Here is an 18,354-nt window from a genome sequence, read left to right as displayed (position 1 = left end):
GCAGATCAAAGATGGCGTATGAATGTGGGAAACAAAAAGCTCTCTTTGGATTCCAGTACGAGTGTCAAGAGTTTATTTTTACGATCCAAAAGACACAATTAGTACAAGTAATGCGAATTATATCACAATATTAACGAAAACTTAGTTCTTTTCGCACATTTTCACGTGACCACCGGACGCCATATCTGCGCGTCGCACGAATCTGGCCCCCGCTGATGCAAATTTATAGTTTAATTTAAAATCAAAATGAGGTTTGAAAGAATTAAGGCTTTCAAAATTTACTATTCAAGTTAAAATAAAAAATGGCAAATAGTTTAACTATTTACTCATTACAAGTATAATAATTGGTTTCGTCAACAACTAAAACATCGCATGTTTAAAGTTTCCTTGTTAGATTTAATCACACACAGAAACAGAATAAAAAGACATGCGTCTCACTCAGAATCCTCAACGGAGAACGACTCTCGTCCCTTCTTCAACCTGAGGCAGTCCCTTTCCCGGTCGAAGCAGTCGCAGGTGCAGGTGCCGTTCGCGAAATTCCGCGCCGTGAACCTGCTCGGGCAGACGCAGCTGGAAAGGGCAAAAACGTTAGTGTCAATCCCAGATTGAATGATATAAGAATGATAATAAGAAACAACGAGGCCGCGCGCGAGTGTCACAATATTTATAGGCGGCTCATAAAAATGCAAATCCTTGGCGAGTGACACGACGACGCGGGAGGATGGATAATACACTCTAACTGTTCCCCGAGACGGATGAATTACGGACTTGTCACGCTGGCCATGTAGAAGCCGAATAACAAATTAGATAAATCAAACTAATCTCACCCGAGAGAAAGAATGAGCCTCACGCCTTGATGAAAAATGACGCGCCTTTTGTCCTCCTTTGCTTGTGAATTAAATTATTATAACAAAAAACAAAAAAAATTAAACTATTGCTAGCTAATGAGAGATGAATTAAAATTTGTAAACGTTAAATATCAGTAGCAAACATTTAAAAAAGATTTTTTTATTGAAAATTTGAATTGTTGCATGATTTGTCTGTAAAAAATATAATTACTCTCAAACAAAGGATAGAAAGCCATCGAAAAAAACCAAACTTTATAATAAATTAAACTCTGAATTATACAGGAGAGAAAATATGAAAATAGACTGTTCAGCCGCAAAAAGAAATGTTTTAATTTTTCTAGCTGTAAGTTTAAAATTATTATTACTATATTTTGGCTAGCATTCTTCTGAAATCTATGTTTGTGACATTTCTGTCTTTGTGTGCAGCTGACGATGCGGGGTGCGCAGAGGACAGCAGGCGGACGCAATTAAAAGCAACCCACATGCACCTCGCTGTCGTGTCGCGAGAGTTACAAACACGGCACAGCTAGCTCCATTCCATAGTGTGTGTGTATGTTTGCATAAATAAATAAGCAAAGTCCAAAGCCCAGCTTGAAGCCGCTTCACTCGTTTGTGATCTATGTGTGTGCCCGTGCCCGCTAGATAATAGAGGAAAATGGCAATAGCTGCGGGCTCGGCTTTGTTCATGCAGTGCACTGCTCTCTGCTCTGCAAATGAATTGTTATTCGCTCCGAGAAACACGGAATCGCTGCCGACTTTGTTGTGCCAGCGTCGAACAATTGAATTTCCTCGGGTCTCTGTGATCAAAGTTCTTGGTTGAATTTCTAAACTTAGATTTGACTTTTTAAGATTTTAAATTGAGATGCTTGAGCAAGAGTCATGAGTCAACCTTTACAGATAATAAAATAATTTATTCGAAGCATTTTTAATTCAAAAATTTGACCATGGTTTTTAAAGCTTGATTTTTAGGGGAATAAGACAGATGAAGGCGTGGTGTTACAACAAAAACCAAAAGGTTTGGAGAGAATGAAAAATATTTTGTCGTCAACTTCATGCCCCAAGACAATTTGATTTTATTATTTATTTTTAAGTCTTCAACATATTTTATTTACAATAAGACGAACTTCATTGAGAAATTAAATTAAAATGCACCGTCTTTAAATTTGTATTCAAATTTCTACTACTTTTCCTCGTTATAAAAAATTAAAAATATACAGAAACGAAAATTTTGACAAAATTCATATCTATCTCAATTTTAGACTGCTGACAATTGTGCATTTTAAATTGATTTTACTCTAAATGGATAAAAAAGTAATTTTCCTCGCCGGTCATATTTTTTTTTAAATTGAATCCGCCGTTGTTTTATTAAATGATTTAATTTTGCTATTTTACGATATTTTCTCTGAACACCTCATCCGTTGTAATTAAATCGTAAAGGAAATTTTAAAAAAATTATTTTGGGAAAAATCCTGCACCTACCAACATATGAAATTCGCTCTAGAGGCCAATCGAGAGCCACAAGCTAGTCTCTGCTCTCCAGGAAAGGTCATTTTTCGAAATCAAAGCAACTTAAGCCCTGCCGGAAAGTTGTCGTTTCGCCTTAATGGTCGGCGGAAGAGTTGAAAAGGACGAATAAAAGGAAACGAGGTCTTACTTTTCTCTGACGGGCACTGGTTTGTGCGAGACGGGGTGGCGTTGGAAGGCGCCGGCCACGTCGCCGAAGTAGGCCGTCCGCCCGGCACGCGTCCGTGAGTCCGCGGGTGGCGGCGCCGCGGTCGTCGGCGGCGGTGACGCTCGAGGCCTGCAGTGGCACTCGGTGTGGTTGTCCAGGTGAACCTTTATTGCCGACGAACGCCTAGAACCAACGTCTGTTGCCTAAAACATAGAATAAAATAAACTTAATAAATAATTATTTGTTTAGATTTATTACATTTTTTAATAAACAATTAATCCAATTAACTTTTTTTCTATTTTAATAATAAATCAATTTTTTTAAAATGTTTACATTTTGTGTTATTTTACCTTTGCAAAGTTTTTACAAATTTGTGGTAATATTAAATCTTAACAATAAAATTATTTTAAAAAATAATACGATATTTAACGACGACATACTGAATATTGTCCTAATGAGGTTTCTTGCAGAATTAATTCTTTTACCATGTTAGATATTTTACATTATACATCAACAAGATAATTATGCCACAAATCAAAGCAGTCTCACCAAAAGCGACGAAATTGCGTCAGTGAGTAATCTCTTAGCTTTGCTTAAAATTCAGCCCCAAGAACAAACCGAAACAAAAAAGTCATTGCAATATGACAGTGTCCTTTAATGTGCAAGAAATTAATTTGTAAAAATCGCTCAGCTGATAAGCAAACATTTTTTAATTAAATCCTTTACAAATTTTTTAATTAAGGAGAAAATTGGAAATCTAATTAATATCTGAATGTGGCGGGAGTTTTTTTATATTTTTTCTTTTTTAAAAGCATCTGATTTTTAGTTAAATACGAGATTAATTAGGCTTGAATCAACAAAAGTCAGAGAAAAAAATCGGGGGAAGCCTTTTCAGCACGAAATTAATTTCGTCTCTTGAACGGCTGAACGAAAGTTGGAGGCGAAAAAGTTTGGCTGCCGCCTCTGTGGTAATAATATTTGGTAATTAACGCGGCCAGCCGATGCCTTCATAAAATCGGTGGCGTGAATCAGCATCATTATTTTTGGCACTCAGCGAGCAGAGGACACAACTTTTGATTGAGTCGCAGGCGAAATTAGCGCCGCCAGATAATTATTCCGACCCCCGCGATAATTTTTCGCGAGTCGACAGCTCACTCAGACGATTTTCTCTCGCTCTCCATTTGAATTTCAGCCAAACTGTGAGTGAAAAGCTATTAATGCCGTGTTTATATGAGCCGGGAAACACAGTTTTTAACTGAACACAACAATTTTTTATGGAAATTTTCAAACAAATATTATTTATTGAATGAACACATTTATATAATTTAATTTAAAAATTTGGCGTGCAGCCGAATTATTAAAAACTAGGCAGAAAAAGAGAAAATAATCCTGCGTTTTTCTCATTGGAAGCGATATTTATCCATTTGAGCGAAACTCAATTTCTTATTTCCACCGCTCCAGCGTCATTGTTTGCTTTGGACGCAAAATGGCCTTTTTCAAATAAGAAAGAAAAAGGACAGCCGCCGACGCCAAATTCAATTTTCCTCTCGTTTGCCGAGCGATTGGCGCGCGAAAGGCAAAAAGTTGCCTCCGAGACAACAGGCAGCAATTTTCCGCCTCGACATAATAATAATTTGGAGCGAAAGTAGAAAAGTTTGACAGTCGGCAGGCAGTGCGCCGGAAAATATCAATTTCTGCCGACTCACTCGACGCTCGACTCGTCGCTTGCAAATACAGTGCCGACGCAACGCCGTCAAAGGAGGCAAGAGAGGCTTTCGTGTTCGAGCCAAAGATGCCGATTTCTTCTCGATATAACAATACATGGAAAATTCTGTACAAGTTTCCAACTTGGTAACAAAGAGATCGGGTTTTTTTGCTCAAGTTTCCAAGATTTGAAACTTTCCAAACTGAACCGAAAATTTGCGTGGATGTTTCAAACACAAAACATTTCTTCAGAAAAGAAAAAAGGTTTTAAAGTAGTTGAATTTGTCATTAACATGCGCCTTTAATAAATTGTCATCTTTTACTGGATTGAATACCAAGATAAATTTAATTTAAAAATAATATCCAACAAGGCAACTCTGTACGATCCGCTCTAACATGCAAATTTTCCCCTCAAACGTGTAATTAGATGAGAATCGACAATACATCATTCCTGACCCTGACATTAGGTTATACAAAGCTGAATTTCAGCTTCTTGAATTTCCATATATTCAAATAAGAGGTGCATTTTCCTCAATCATGATGGTACCTGGTGTAAACTCTTATTGTTGGTGTTTCGATTTTTGCTGCTTTGTTACATTAATAGGTAACAGTTTTACAGCTCCTATCATTCTTGATCAAAATATTATGTTAAAGAGGAATGATGCTGGAAAAGCCTGGAAAATGCTTCTTGCCAATGCATAAACTCATCCCTTAGGATTCAGTTAAAGCCTAAATTGACCTAAGGAGCGCTGTAATTTTTTGAGAAAATTGGCTGGAAAGTTACCGTGCTTTTCAAATGGCAATGGCTGTCTCCTTACATGAAATCCGATTTAATTTCAAAACCAAGAGTTTCCCCAATAAGTGGCATACACCGTTGGACAGATCTCGACGAGAGGAATCTAAATATGCCAAGAAAATATGTTCGAGCACTGTAAATTTTGGAGAAAATTGGCAAAATTTGAATTTTTATTGTAGGAATGTAATTTTTTTACTATTGCAAATTGTTGAACAAATTGTTTATCGGTCACTTGTTTAAGGCATCCAACAATTTAAATAATTTTCAATTGTTGCCCAGTGTCATTCCACTTTAAGAAACTTCTATTATCTAGTCACGGGATTGGACAAAAAAAAATCATCGTTGATCAACACTTGTATAAGTAGTACAATACCGGGCTTTAAATAATTAATAAACAGAAAATGTTCAGATTTTAATTTACTAAAAAGGCTTGAAATTTCAAAACAAGTTTTTAAAAGTGTTATTTATATTAAAGGAAATGTAACATTAAAAATATTTTTCAATTTAAAAACTGCTATTTAAGGTTGGACCAATTCGCAATTTTGACAATACACTAAGTAATCTTTGTTGCCATTATAATAGGACACATTATGTAATTTGGAGAAAAGGTTTCATATTTAACAATAAGCAAATCAGACGTCTAACAATAAGAGTTCTATTGTAAGCTAAACAAACGCTTGAACCATGAAAATTTACTGTTAAATTAAATTAATTTATAACAGTGATATCACGAAAGGGGGTTGTCAAGGGGATGAGTTCTAATTGCAAGCCGAAATTAATTATTTATTCCATTTGAGACCACTTTCTCAACGGAAATCTGACTATAGGGCTATAATTTTTAATTATTTAAGAAATATTTGCAAAAATAAGGAATTTTTTTACCAACCCTTCATATCTAAATTGTAATCTGCTCTCTTCTAAAATAATTATTTAGAATTTTTCCTTTAATCAATCTGATTGATTCGCGAAAGGCTGCCGTCTACGTATATCCCTGCTCGAATATATATAGATCAGTGTGTTATTTTTTTTTATCATTTCATCACGACGACGAGCCAGCTTCCCGCCGTGATTGCAAGGGCTGGCAAAGGCAGTTTAGCCGAGATCGACGTTGGCCAGGCCGCAAATTAATTCTGCGTCGAGTGGTTCGGAGAGCAGGTGGATGCTCTTTGCCCTCCAACACACGCCTCGAGACTATTTGTCCGCTGTCACGCGCAGACGGCTCCGGATCGGTGAATTCGGCCGGAAAATAAGATGCAGCAAAACGGCTCTGAAGGCTTGGTCCGCCGGGAAATTCGTCACTGTCTCACATTTCTGCGCCAATATTGAATTCGTGGGAGGAATTAATTTTTTTTAAATTGAAGAGTAGAACTGTATAATTCTATTTTTCGCTCTAAAACGCATTATTTTTTTATCATTACGTTGACACATTCGATTTTTGACAAAATATCTAAAATTATACTCCTTTACGACTTTATTCAGGATTCTGTATTTTGAATTCTAACCAATTTAATTTGTGGTTTCACATTTAATCATTATTTTTTAAGCCAATATTTTAAATTTCAATAACTTTGAATAATTCTTGCATGAGAGGCAGATAAGACACAATCAAATCTAAAAATCATATATAAAAAAGAGGATAAATTTTATTTAGTACATTCCATTAAATTATGAAACTGAATAAAAAATAAAAATGAATCGCACTGTATTAATTAATATTTAGAAGTAATAAAAACGTGGCTGTAATTTTTAAAAATTTCTAAATCAGTGCAGACTTTGAAATCCACCATGGTCACGGAAGCTTGATTTGAGATCAAATCTACAAGACGAAATAGTCCTGTTCGGTTCTAACGCAATTGGATATATCCCGATCTTTGTGTGCACGGTTGGCAGGGTTTACTTTTCCAAATGACCGCCCGAGGAGATACACATCCGCTTGCTGGACGAGGAAAAATTACATTTGAAGGAAGAACTTTCTTCCTTTCTTCATTCGGCATCGATTCTGCGTGGACCGGCCGGCCTTTTTCGTTCTTTCTTTTTTAATATTCCTTATCCGACGCACCTGCCTGGTGCCTGGCCTCTCAGCGCAGCCAGAGGAGAAGTTTGCAAACTGCAAATTGCAATTTATCAACGCGATTATCAAGTAGCGGCCGAGCAAAAAGCGTAATGACTAGTTGCAGCCCCTGAAATTTGGCGCTCGTAAATTAGCGCGCGCGCGGAAAAGAAGACGTTCGGCAATTTGGGTGCGTCCCTGTCCAGATTATAATGTTACTCCTTCCTCTCGTCGGCATTAATCTTCATCCGGCGCTGCTGCGCTCTTCTTGCTTGAAAAATCCGTCCGCTAGCTGCGAGCATTTCACTGATGCGAAAATTAATTAACGAGATCTCGCTCATTATTCGCTGAAGAATATGAGCGCGGATGGAAATTTTTAGCTCTAATGTGCTGGAAATTAGCACGACTCACTCTGACTCGTGCAATGAACAGCTTACTTCAACGCCTGTTACACGAAGAAAAATTGGTTGAGCGTAGGCGTCGAGCTGATGAATGAGAACAAATTCGCAGCGAGATTTTTCTAATTGTCTTTTTTAATTTACATCCCTATAAATTTCCTGATATGAAATAATTTCATTTTCAAAGAATACCACAGGGATTCCACATTTTAATTAAATCTAGGAAAAAGAATACTGTTAAAAAACTAAAACTTTTAATTTTATATTATAAAATAGTTAAAATTTGCAAAAACATTTAAATTACAACTACTATAGGTATAGGAATTAATTTTAACTTGTGACTTCAATTTTGATCTATTTTACTGTTTTAATTATTGTTTGATATTTTCTCTTTGGCTAATATACTAAAATGAGTATTTGAATGAAAAATTTCAGATTATAAAAAATTAGCCATTTCTAGATTTAGTAACAGATTACATATAAATACAAGTTTTTTGGAAGAAAATGATGGATACAATATCAATAAGGTCCACGCATTTTTTTATTACTCTTTATCTTAATAATCTTGATTTCATATGCTGTTAATATTTGGATGGGAATTGGACATACGCGCGAAAAACCATCAGTGGAAAAATAAACTTTAAGTCCTGCAACTATACATAATACAAAGCGCTCGATGTTAATAAAAATATTACTTAAAAGTATATATATCAATATTTTTAAATTCAAACATGTGCAACATCAGATAATAAAAATACAAAAATATTATTTTCTATACCATTTTAATTTAAAATTTTATTATTAAAAAAGAAAAAAAATAGATATTTGAAACAGTTGCATTAATTTCAGTTATATGTAATTGTTGCAAACAATTAAGCATACAATATACATTTCTCCAACGGATAAATAATTGTGAACAATTAAATATTTTACCTTTTACTCAAAGAAGACGGGAATTCCAGAAGCTGCTTTTCAGTAATTCAAGAAAAAAATCAAACTAATGTAAAACTGGCTTACCCAGCAATTGAAAATAAATTCAAGAGTTTTAAAATATTTTGGCCCTTGAAATTTCGAGATCTTGATTGTTTTAAGCTGTCATAAGCACTCGGCAGATATTATTTATGAGTTAAGAACTATAATTTCAACCCCAAAACAATAACAGCCTATTCCAGTCACGAAGCGAACCTTTCGGCCTCTGTTTATTATTTTGCGGAAAGCGAGAGCGTTGTGGCGGTATTCGAACCAAAATGAATTTATCGGGCTGCAATGCAGATAAATTAGAGAGCAGCCGGCGGCAGCATCCGCTGGGGCCAAATATAATTCCTCCGGCTCTCGGCCGCAGAAAAGGGTTCGGCATAATTTAATTTAGGAAAAAATATGCACCGCCAGGGATTCATTTCGTACATACATTTGGCGAATGCGAGAGGCTCTCAACACACGGCACTTTGGTGCCGATAAATCACGCGTGCAGAGCCACGAATAAGGTGAAAATTTTTTAGTGTTTTAATCAGCACAGAGCTCTTTGCAGCAGCGGCGGCTTTAAATTTATTATCGCCCGTACTCGACACTCGACGCATTTGCATACAAACACTCACTCGAGATCTAAACACACTCTGCTCCTCGAGTGGATGCGTACATTTTCACCATCGTGCCCGACCGAAAAACTCCAGCTGCATAATGAATATACATATAACACTGGATTACTTATTGTAGAACTAATTAAACTTTATAATATTTTTTAATAATGAAACATAACAATCAGATAGAACAGTTTAAAACTTTGACCAAGAGATCATATAAGGAGTTAGCAATTTTTATTGGTTTTAGTTTATTTCTTTGTTTTTTATGTTGCATTTGCTGGAGTTAATAAATAAATAAATCTTCATTTTTAACCAAATTTCATGTAACCTAGATTGGTATAAGAAACAAAGTAGTAGATCAGAGATCAGACAAACAAGGTCATGAGTAAAAAAATAACTGATTAAAGATTTCCGATGGTATATTGCAAAAATAAACATAAGAAGATTTTCTGTTGAGAAATTTCACCAAATACCAATTTGGGGCGTGGATAAAGGAGCAAGAATGGTGCATCGTTAAAACAGATACTGGTTTTTTTACCAGTAAAGCTCCTGTAAATGAGGACGTGATAGAACATTTGAAAATATCACTTGAAACTACTTTTTTGTCAATTTTATTTATTTACTACTTTATAAAAGTTATTTTTTTCTGTACTGAAACAAAAAAAACCGCTAAATTAATCTTAAATATACTTTTAATTACTTCTTGAGAAAATGAGCCTTATATATACTGGTTTCAATTCGACTACCCTGAATCGGGTGTTGAACAAAAAGGTCTTGTTACCGACGGAATGTGTTTTGCGCCGCAATGGAAATAATTACGCAGCCGGCCTTTATTTTTCTTTGTCTGCTCGGCGTGCCGCGGCTCTTTGCCTTGCTTGCCGATCAATTTCGGCTTTGAAGTTGTGTTCAGAGGGGGAAAAGTATACACGCCTTGTTTGCAATCACAAGTACTCGCACCAATTACGCCTTGAAAAAGCTTTTGCAAATTGACAAACGACGTGTTCGCCGCGCCAACAAAGGAATAAATTATATACATACGTATTCGCTAATGTATGCTCATCAAATCAAGGCAAACGCACACATCAAAGGATATTATTTTGAATCATTTTTTATTGCTAATATGATTTTTGCGTAAGCGACGATGATCGGGCAACATTTAAAACTTCATTTGTATTTATTTTTAAAAAATCCCGGTTCAATAGTGATAAAAAATTACTTTAAATTAGCAAATAGGAGTTTTCCCTTGAAAAGCTTTTTTGTAGTGTATATTTGTAATTTTTTACTACTAGGATTTTTAATTAATTACAATATCAAGAAGATTTAATAAAACACAAAAACTCTAAACAAATAATTAACATTTTTTTTTAAATTAATATGTGCGCCAAATAATATCCATACATGCAATTTAGAATTTAATCATATCAAATCACATGCCTTAAAAATGATCTAATTTAAATAACCATTTTAAATAACTAGAACTACCAATAAGTAAGCAATCGCCAGGGGCAGAAAATTGACGCATCAAAAGTCTCACCAGGAGGGGATCCTGACTTGAAAAAATTAATTCTTGGTGCTCATCCATATAAAATAGATTAAATAAAAGATTAATATCGGATCGGAAGAGTCCTATGCATGCATTGAGGCCGTTACGTGCAGAAATAACGACCGCGCGCCCTGCTCAGACTGAGGGGTTGAAAATTGAATTTCTGACATTTCATTTTTCTCTGCAAAATGTTATAGGCTCGGGGGAAATTCGTTTGCCCTTTCAGCGCCAATTTGGTGAGCGAAGGCAGGGACGGCGCGTTTTAATACATATTTCCACGCACACGCTCACATAACTAAGGTAACAATGAGTTTGGGGAACGCGGCGAGGAATAAATCCGGCTCATTGGACGCACCTGTTACAACAAATAACTCAGGCAGCCGAGAAGAGAAGAGCAGAGCGAGTGGTCTCCGTGAAACAATCCCGAAAAGATGGGAGAAGCAGCCGGCGGGCCGGCAATAATAATAAAATGCAGCCGGGAGAGAGAGTGAGTGAGTGTGCGGCATGAGATGCATCATTTTATTGTTATTGAGGTCGTGTTGAATGATGAGACTTGCATTTTATTCAAATGCGATGAAGCAGTCAAGGAGGTCCAGCGCCCGGTAATAAATGGCTCATTGTTTCCCCCAGAGATCGGCTCTTTTTAACCAGCAGCTTCCTCAAAAGACGTTTCTGTCCCGCAGGTCATCGTGATCCCCTCGTCAAACCAGGGGTGATCGATATAATGTTTAATTTTTAGGCAAATGAAATGGAGGAGAGAAAGAGAGAAGGCGTGCTTCCAGAGTTCGTTCGCTTTGTTTCCTCCTATTGTCTGTGTGTCGATTCCACGGACGAGATTTTAATAATCATCTCCGAGCTGATACCTGACTCACGATATACATGCAGAGATTTACAAAGTTGTGAGGTTTTAGCCAGGTCAGGATAAAAAGGTTTAAGGAAATAGGAATATTTCAATTTTATAGAGATGCAAAATATTAAATTTGAAACCTTTTCCTTAAATAAAATTATTTTAATTTTATTTGAAATTTATTTGACTAAATTTAGACTTATCTTGGGTTCTGGTAAATAAAGAGTGAAAATTTCCAACTTTTTAATGGGAAAATTTTCTGAGCTAATTTTAAAGTCTTCTTGTTTACACATCAATTTTAAAAGTAGAGTCTATGATTAAAGTTTCAAATTCTATGGATGCATTTGCATTTTAAGAAAAATTTATTGGAAATATGTAAAGATGATTTATTGAACCTCCTATTAAGCCTGGACGATTTTATTAAAAGTTAAAACTCATTTTTTACCAACATTGTCATGAACAAATCTCAGGTTTAAGCCATCAGAATTACATAAACTGGACACAGTTCGACTCGTCTTTGACGTCCCCTAGAGAGCTGATGGGTTTTTGGGGTGATCACCTAATTTTTCATTTTTTTTTTCATAAGTAATATTTACAGGCAAAAATGCGGTGAAATTTTTCTTCTAGTTAGATTTTTATTTTAACCTTTTCACTAACTTTAAAGCTTAAAAGGTGGTTATTTAATTAGGATAGATTTTAATTAATGAAAGAAAGTTGTGATCTTTGAATAAGTTTCTGAAAGTGCGAAGCAACGCGATTATTATCGTTACTCCAACACGTGGGGTGGAAAGAGGATGAGGGTTGATCACCATCAAAATCTTTCTGCTATCTAGGGGAGGTCGATACGAGTCTTATGGGGTGTAGTTTTTGCTATTATAACCGTTATAGCCCGAGATTTGGTGGTGCATTGGCCTGGATTTGGTTTCACAGTGGATAGACACGCACGGCGTAGTAGACAATTTTTCATCAACGGAAAACAATATTATTTATTTTTAGAGAGAAAATTAAACTTGAAAGCATTCATGCCAAACTAAACAAATTAGACTATTTTATGTCACTATTTTAGTCGCTTTTAGACGAGTTTGGCAGGTTTTGACGGCTTTAGACGGTTTCAAGTGTGGCTAAACAGGCTCAAAATTATATGATTCATGCTCATTAAGAGTTATTTGAAGCTCAGATAAAATTCGAACGTCTAAAATTAATAGGCTGTAGTTATTATCAGTTTAAATGTCATGAAAATCAAACAAATCTGCTGCGCACGTCTCCACTAATTACAATTTCTTGTCGCGAGGGTGCGGTGCGGACCTTTTCCAGGTGCTTCGTCATCGCAATTGTCGTGGCAGCGTGGTGTTGTTGTGTCAGTCGGGAGACAGGCTCAATTTGACAACGAAGAGTTGATTTGATCACGGACGACGCGCTGCGTCGACCCCTTGGCTTTTCTTTCTTTCTTTCTTTCTCTCTCGTTTTTTCCTGCTTCCCAACACAATGAACGCGGGGCTCGAATCACACAATCAGCATAATTAGTGACAGAGAGACGCAAGGGGCTAGGAATTCGGACCCGAGGAGAATGAAAATGAGCTAAGGGACAAAAATAAAATTGGGAGAAGGGTGAAAAAGAGCCAACCGGCCGTTTGTGTGAATGCGGAGACAAAAAAATCATGATTTTGAAGGTATTTTACTCATATAAGCATTAATTTTGATGATTTTCCAATTTTTTTTACAACTTTTGGCCAGCGGGGACCAGATTTGTGCGACGGGCAGACATGGCGATCGGTGGAGTATGGCGCGAAAAAACGGTCTCGGGAAAGTTTCCGTCAATATTGTGACATAATTTGCATTACTTGCACTAATTGTGTCTTTTGGGTCGTAAAAACAAACTCTTTACACTCGTACGGGAATCCATAGTGAGCTATTTGTTTCCCACATTCAGACGCCATCTTGGATCTGCGTAGTGGGAACCAATTTTATCGCACATCTGGACCCCACTGCTTTTAGCCTAAGTGACCTAAGCGCCTTTAGTGGCTAATAAAGGAAAATTAGGACACCCAACACCATTACTTGCAATTTGCCATTCTTGGCAAATTTTCTTTCAGCCGTTAGAGGCGCTAACATCGCGATTCAAGCACCCATGGCGGGAAAATTTAAAAACTATATCCGATTTTCAGTAAATTTTAGCTGTAATGTGTGCGAAAATTTAAATATCATAATTCCAAATCAATTTAACATTTTGCACAAATATTTGAAGCAAAATTAACGTTTTGCAAATAACATCAAACACGCGCCGTTTCGGTTGCTGACTAAATTGAGTGCTACTAGAGTGTAACCAAAGTGACCTTACACATTTAATACAGAGCCGCCGGCCAATGCAAACTTGGAAACCGTTGAAAGGACACGCAGAGGGTGACGTTAATTATGCGTGAAGGAGCAAACTTGCAATGTTGGTTATAAGTTTGAGAGCTCAGGTGGCGTTCCCTGCAGCAAATTTATTATTTCTCCCGCGCTATGTTCCCATTTTCTCTCTCTTGGTCGTGCGAGAATTTATACACGGTCGGAGGGTTGCATACGGAGCAAACTTTGCGTGGATTAATTTAGTTGGTCGGCACTGGCAGAGAGATGCGTCAATTGCGCGCATAATAAATTAGCACGAGCGCGGGGATTTTGCAGCCGCCGCGGTGGTTTCGCTGGATTACAGCACAAATGCGAGTGTCGATATATCTGTATGGTATAATAATAATTGTGCTTTGTGCAGTCGCGCGAGAAATTACGTAATGATTTCATTAGCTGCTACAGCAAAACTAATTAATAAATCGTTAAAGAACGGTTTCTAATAAGTTCACTAGAGAGTTTTCATTAATGCCTATCGCTGAGTGATATTTTAATAAATTATCAGGCTCTTCATATTTTTTATGTGTATTAAAATGGACGGTTAAAAAATCCAAAAATTCATTTTCCGTTTGTATCAAAAATGATGAAAATAAAAGCTTGTATTTTTTTCTGATGGCCGTTTAAATTTAAAAATAAAATTGGCCACTTGCAAAATTATTATATCCTTTTAATAATCATATTTTTTTTCACCAGAGGGGAAATTTAGCTCATGATTTGTGCTCCGTTGGTTTTAGATCACAACGAGAGGAATCGAAATCAAGCAAAAATATTTAAAAAAATGTTAAATATTTTGGGAAATGTGGAAAAATTATAAATTTCACTGTTAGAGTCTTGCTGATTCAACTGTTTTTTTTTGCAATCTACGCAAATAAATTTGAATCAAACACGAAAATGCGCAGTAAAAAAATAAGACAAAACAAGCAAATTAATAACTCTCTCGATTTCCTCTCTCCATAAATATTTTCTGGTCAGTTAGTCTTTCTGGCAGCGACGAAATATCCACGTGAAAAGCTGTCACGTGGTGGCGTACGTTCGTTCGTTCGTTCGTTCGGCCGTCGGGAGTTGGATTTATGGGGGCGCATATCGCACATTATCACACACACTCACTCGCTTTCACTTTGTCAGCGCGGTAGACCGAGCTAGCTCACGGAATGGACCAACTTTGCAGCCCCCAAATCGAAGTTTGAGAGCAAAGTTTTTATTGCGCGCCTCGCGTCGGACGCGCCCATAAATAATGCTGCTGCTGCCCGGACACGCCATTCACGCACGTTTGCATTTGCAGACTTTTATGCACACACACGCACGCAGTAATGCGGTAACAATGCCCAAAAGGGAGGGAGCCGGCGAAAACTTTTTGGCACAATTTAGCAAGTGTGCACACACACATACACACACTGTCTGGTCTGAATGCCGGGGAACAAACCGCAGCCACAATGCTTTCCCACAGGAAATCATAGAAATTTATGCATATGGCATTAGAGATATTAAAAAGTTTGGTTCTAATTTAAATAATTCTTTAAGTGGTGGTTTTGAATACTATAGATTTTCGTGATTTTTATGCACGATTCTTGTATTTAGCTATAGAAGAGGAAACAACATTGATATAAGAGTTAACTGTGTGTAATAAATGTTTAAAAAAATGTTAATATGTAGTTAATTAAATATAATTTAACTGTCACGTCAAATCAGTAATTTTTTCATTTTTAATTATATTTTTGTTACATCACATCTTTATTATGTTACTTATTTAGTTTGATATTTGCAAATCTTTTTAGCAACAAATTTGAAATATTAAATAAAATTTATCAGCTGCTTATTAAGAGTGAACTATCCTTGTAGGCAATGAATGGTGATCATATTTTTTTAGTGAGTTTCATATTAATTAATTTAATCGGAAGTAGTTTAAAGGAACCTCTACAGCGCATCATAACTAGTATCTAATTATTATCGCACATCAATGATCAAGGATTGTTTTTATACAAGTAGACTAATTTTTCTGGACAACTATGGACATTTTTGCCAATTTAATAAATTCATCTAGACAGGATTTTCAAATTGAGAGCATCATTTTAGTCGTTTTATTCTATTAAAATGGAACATTTTTAACACACCCGAGTTGTTTCACCGTAATTTCGATAAAAATTTCATTCTGTACATACCGAGTAATGTATCATATGCACAAGCAAAAAACTTTAAACAAAAGGAAATATATTTCAGTTCAATACATTTCCTTCTTTCAAACTGCAAAAATTTAAACAAACTTGTAAAACGAATTAAATTCAAGATTTAAACATAATCATCTTTGCTGGATTTCTGAAACTGAGACTATAAAAAACTGAAAAATCCGTATTAAGAGATACACAAAACGAACTTTCGCATGTAAAAAGGTAAAATTATATTATTTAAAAACCATTTAAAAAATTTTCGGGCTGAAAATTCCACTAAAAATTTAACAAAGTAAAAAATTTTCAAACGCGAAACACAATTAATTGCACTTTCATCCTCATATTTGTAACATATTTTTTGGTTTAAGACTGTTATATAAGTGTGGTTCAAATGGTTTAAAATTACATAGTTCGTGCATATGGCGCTTATTTGTTTAGTCACGTAACGATTGGAAGCTTGAAAAAAAATCAACCGAATTTCACAATACTTACAAATTAGAACCAAAATAATATATAACATTTTGTAATCTTTGATTTCTTTTCCCAGAATTTTTTTCCAGAAGCGATAAAAATGATTTTCACGAACAACCGCAATTTAATTTGATTACACGTTTGATGCGATCGAGAGGAGACGAGCGAACGTGTTTGCATTAAAAATCGGAACGTGATCGCCGAGGCAGCAGCAGTTTTATTGCCGGTGCAGGAAGCCGAGAGATACTTATCATTGGGGCGGCGATCACGGCCGAAATAATTAAGTACAAATTACGCCGGTTGATCGGGAAAGAATTTAGCTTGTGTGTGTGCATTTGCAAACGTTTGCCTTTCCAGACATGTCTGGCCGTGTTTGCCTGAGATCCGTGTCGCGAGATATTGCTTTGCACAATGTAGTGAGTTATGGGACGGGGCGCGTCTGTCTTTTCCTCCATTTTTCTCATTTACCTTTCCAGGCAGACGCAAGCTGTTGGAGCCGAGCCATATTAATTTTCTGTCCGCTGCTCTCCGTGTGAGGTGTATGAAACTCGCTTGGTTATTCCTAGCAGTGATTCACTCGCGTACCCGAGGGAATGCACGCGGCGCCCGCTGCAAAATATCGCCGCGTTCGCAGCAATATGCACACGTTCTCGAGTTGCAGAATTTCCTTCAGAACCAATTTTAGCTTCAGTTTTGTCTTTCTTCCTTCGAGTTTACAAACAAATGCTTTTCCTCCTCAAAAATATCTAATTTTAAACCATTGCTCCGAAAGAAAATAAATTGAAATTGATTTTCCGATCAAACTAAAATTATTTTACAGGGACTTTGACAAAATAAAGGAATAAAAATAAATGAGATCATTACATTGTGACAGAGACCAGCAAAGATAACACCCCCGCTTCAGGAAACCATCAACGCTATAAATATTGTTATTTTAATTTCAGGTTTAAAAAATTGGTTTAGGCTGGGAAAATGGCAAATAGCTAAATATTTTGGTTTGACATAATCATTATGAGATTCTGAGCTAGCTACCAGCTTACGAAGCTGCATTTTAGTGACCGCATTTTAGCTAATGTATTTTTAATTTTTTTGTATTAAAAATTCATCTGCCAATACAAGTAAATTTTGGTTAGAGCATATCAAAAATTATTTCTGTCCACTTTCAGAATACGTTTTTTAAATTTTTGTTTTTTGCTTCTCGTGTTTTTAAATCAACCGCAGTTATTATATTTGAAAAAGAACCGGAGCGGTTCCGTGAAAGGAACCAAACGCTTCCTAATTTCAGTTCCGTCGTGGAAATGTTTGTGGTTCCACGATGGAACCGTACGGTTCCTTCAAAGGAACTGTTTCAGTTGCGATTAAAATCGACGCTGAAATTTTCGGTCCCGCTGAAACCGAATTTTTCTTACAGGAATTCATGTAGCCATTCAAAATTTACAAAGTCCTTACTGTACGCACCAATTTTAGAGAAAATTTAAGTGTTAATCGAAACACAAAAATAAACCACCTATCGATTTGACACATAAAATGTCGTTTAATATAAAAAATGTACACAATAATATAAAAGCCATACATAAATCATGCAATTTTTAGCAAACGCAGTTAAAATTGAATTATTCAATCTCATGGTACGTTTTTGTTTAAATTAATAACGTATCTTTTGACCCAATTGGCTGTTGAATGCACAGCCAGGAAAACTTGAGTGTACAAAATACCACTTAAAAATTCTTAATGAAACTGGAATTATTAGCACATATTGAGATTTCATTTAAGAATTTAACTAAAATTTCTACGAACACCAGGGAATTATTTTACAGTATGGATAGTGAATATAAACATATGTGGTGGAGTTAAAAATATTATTTTTAAACACTAAAATCAATTCCTTAAACTAA

The 18,354-nt window shown here is 35.9% G+C and overlaps 1 protein-coding gene across 1 annotated transcript in view; it reads right to left on the bottom strand.

Moving 5' to 3' along the window:
- The window catches only part of LOC135939636 (uncharacterized), a 99,239-nt gene that overhangs the window by 3,607 nt on the left and 77,278 nt on the right, over window positions 1–18,354 (bottom strand). Inside the window, exons 4-5 of the mRNA XM_065484117.1 lie at window positions 2,503–2,723; window positions 439–570 (exon numbers count right to left, since the gene is read on the bottom strand). Of these exons, the coding sequence (XP_065340189.1) occupies window positions 439–570; window positions 2,503–2,723 (353 nt within the window). The remainder of the gene's footprint in view (window positions 1–438; window positions 571–2,502; window positions 2,724–18,354) is intronic.

Source organism: Cloeon dipterum, chromosome 3 (assembly GCF_949628265.1).
Source record: "Cloeon dipterum chromosome 3, ieCloDipt1.1, whole genome shotgun sequence".
In the NCBI taxonomy this organism is placed as follows: Eukaryota; Metazoa; Arthropoda; class Insecta; order Ephemeroptera; family Baetidae; genus Cloeon; species Cloeon dipterum.
This window is presented reverse-complemented; position numbering and strand designations above follow the sequence as displayed.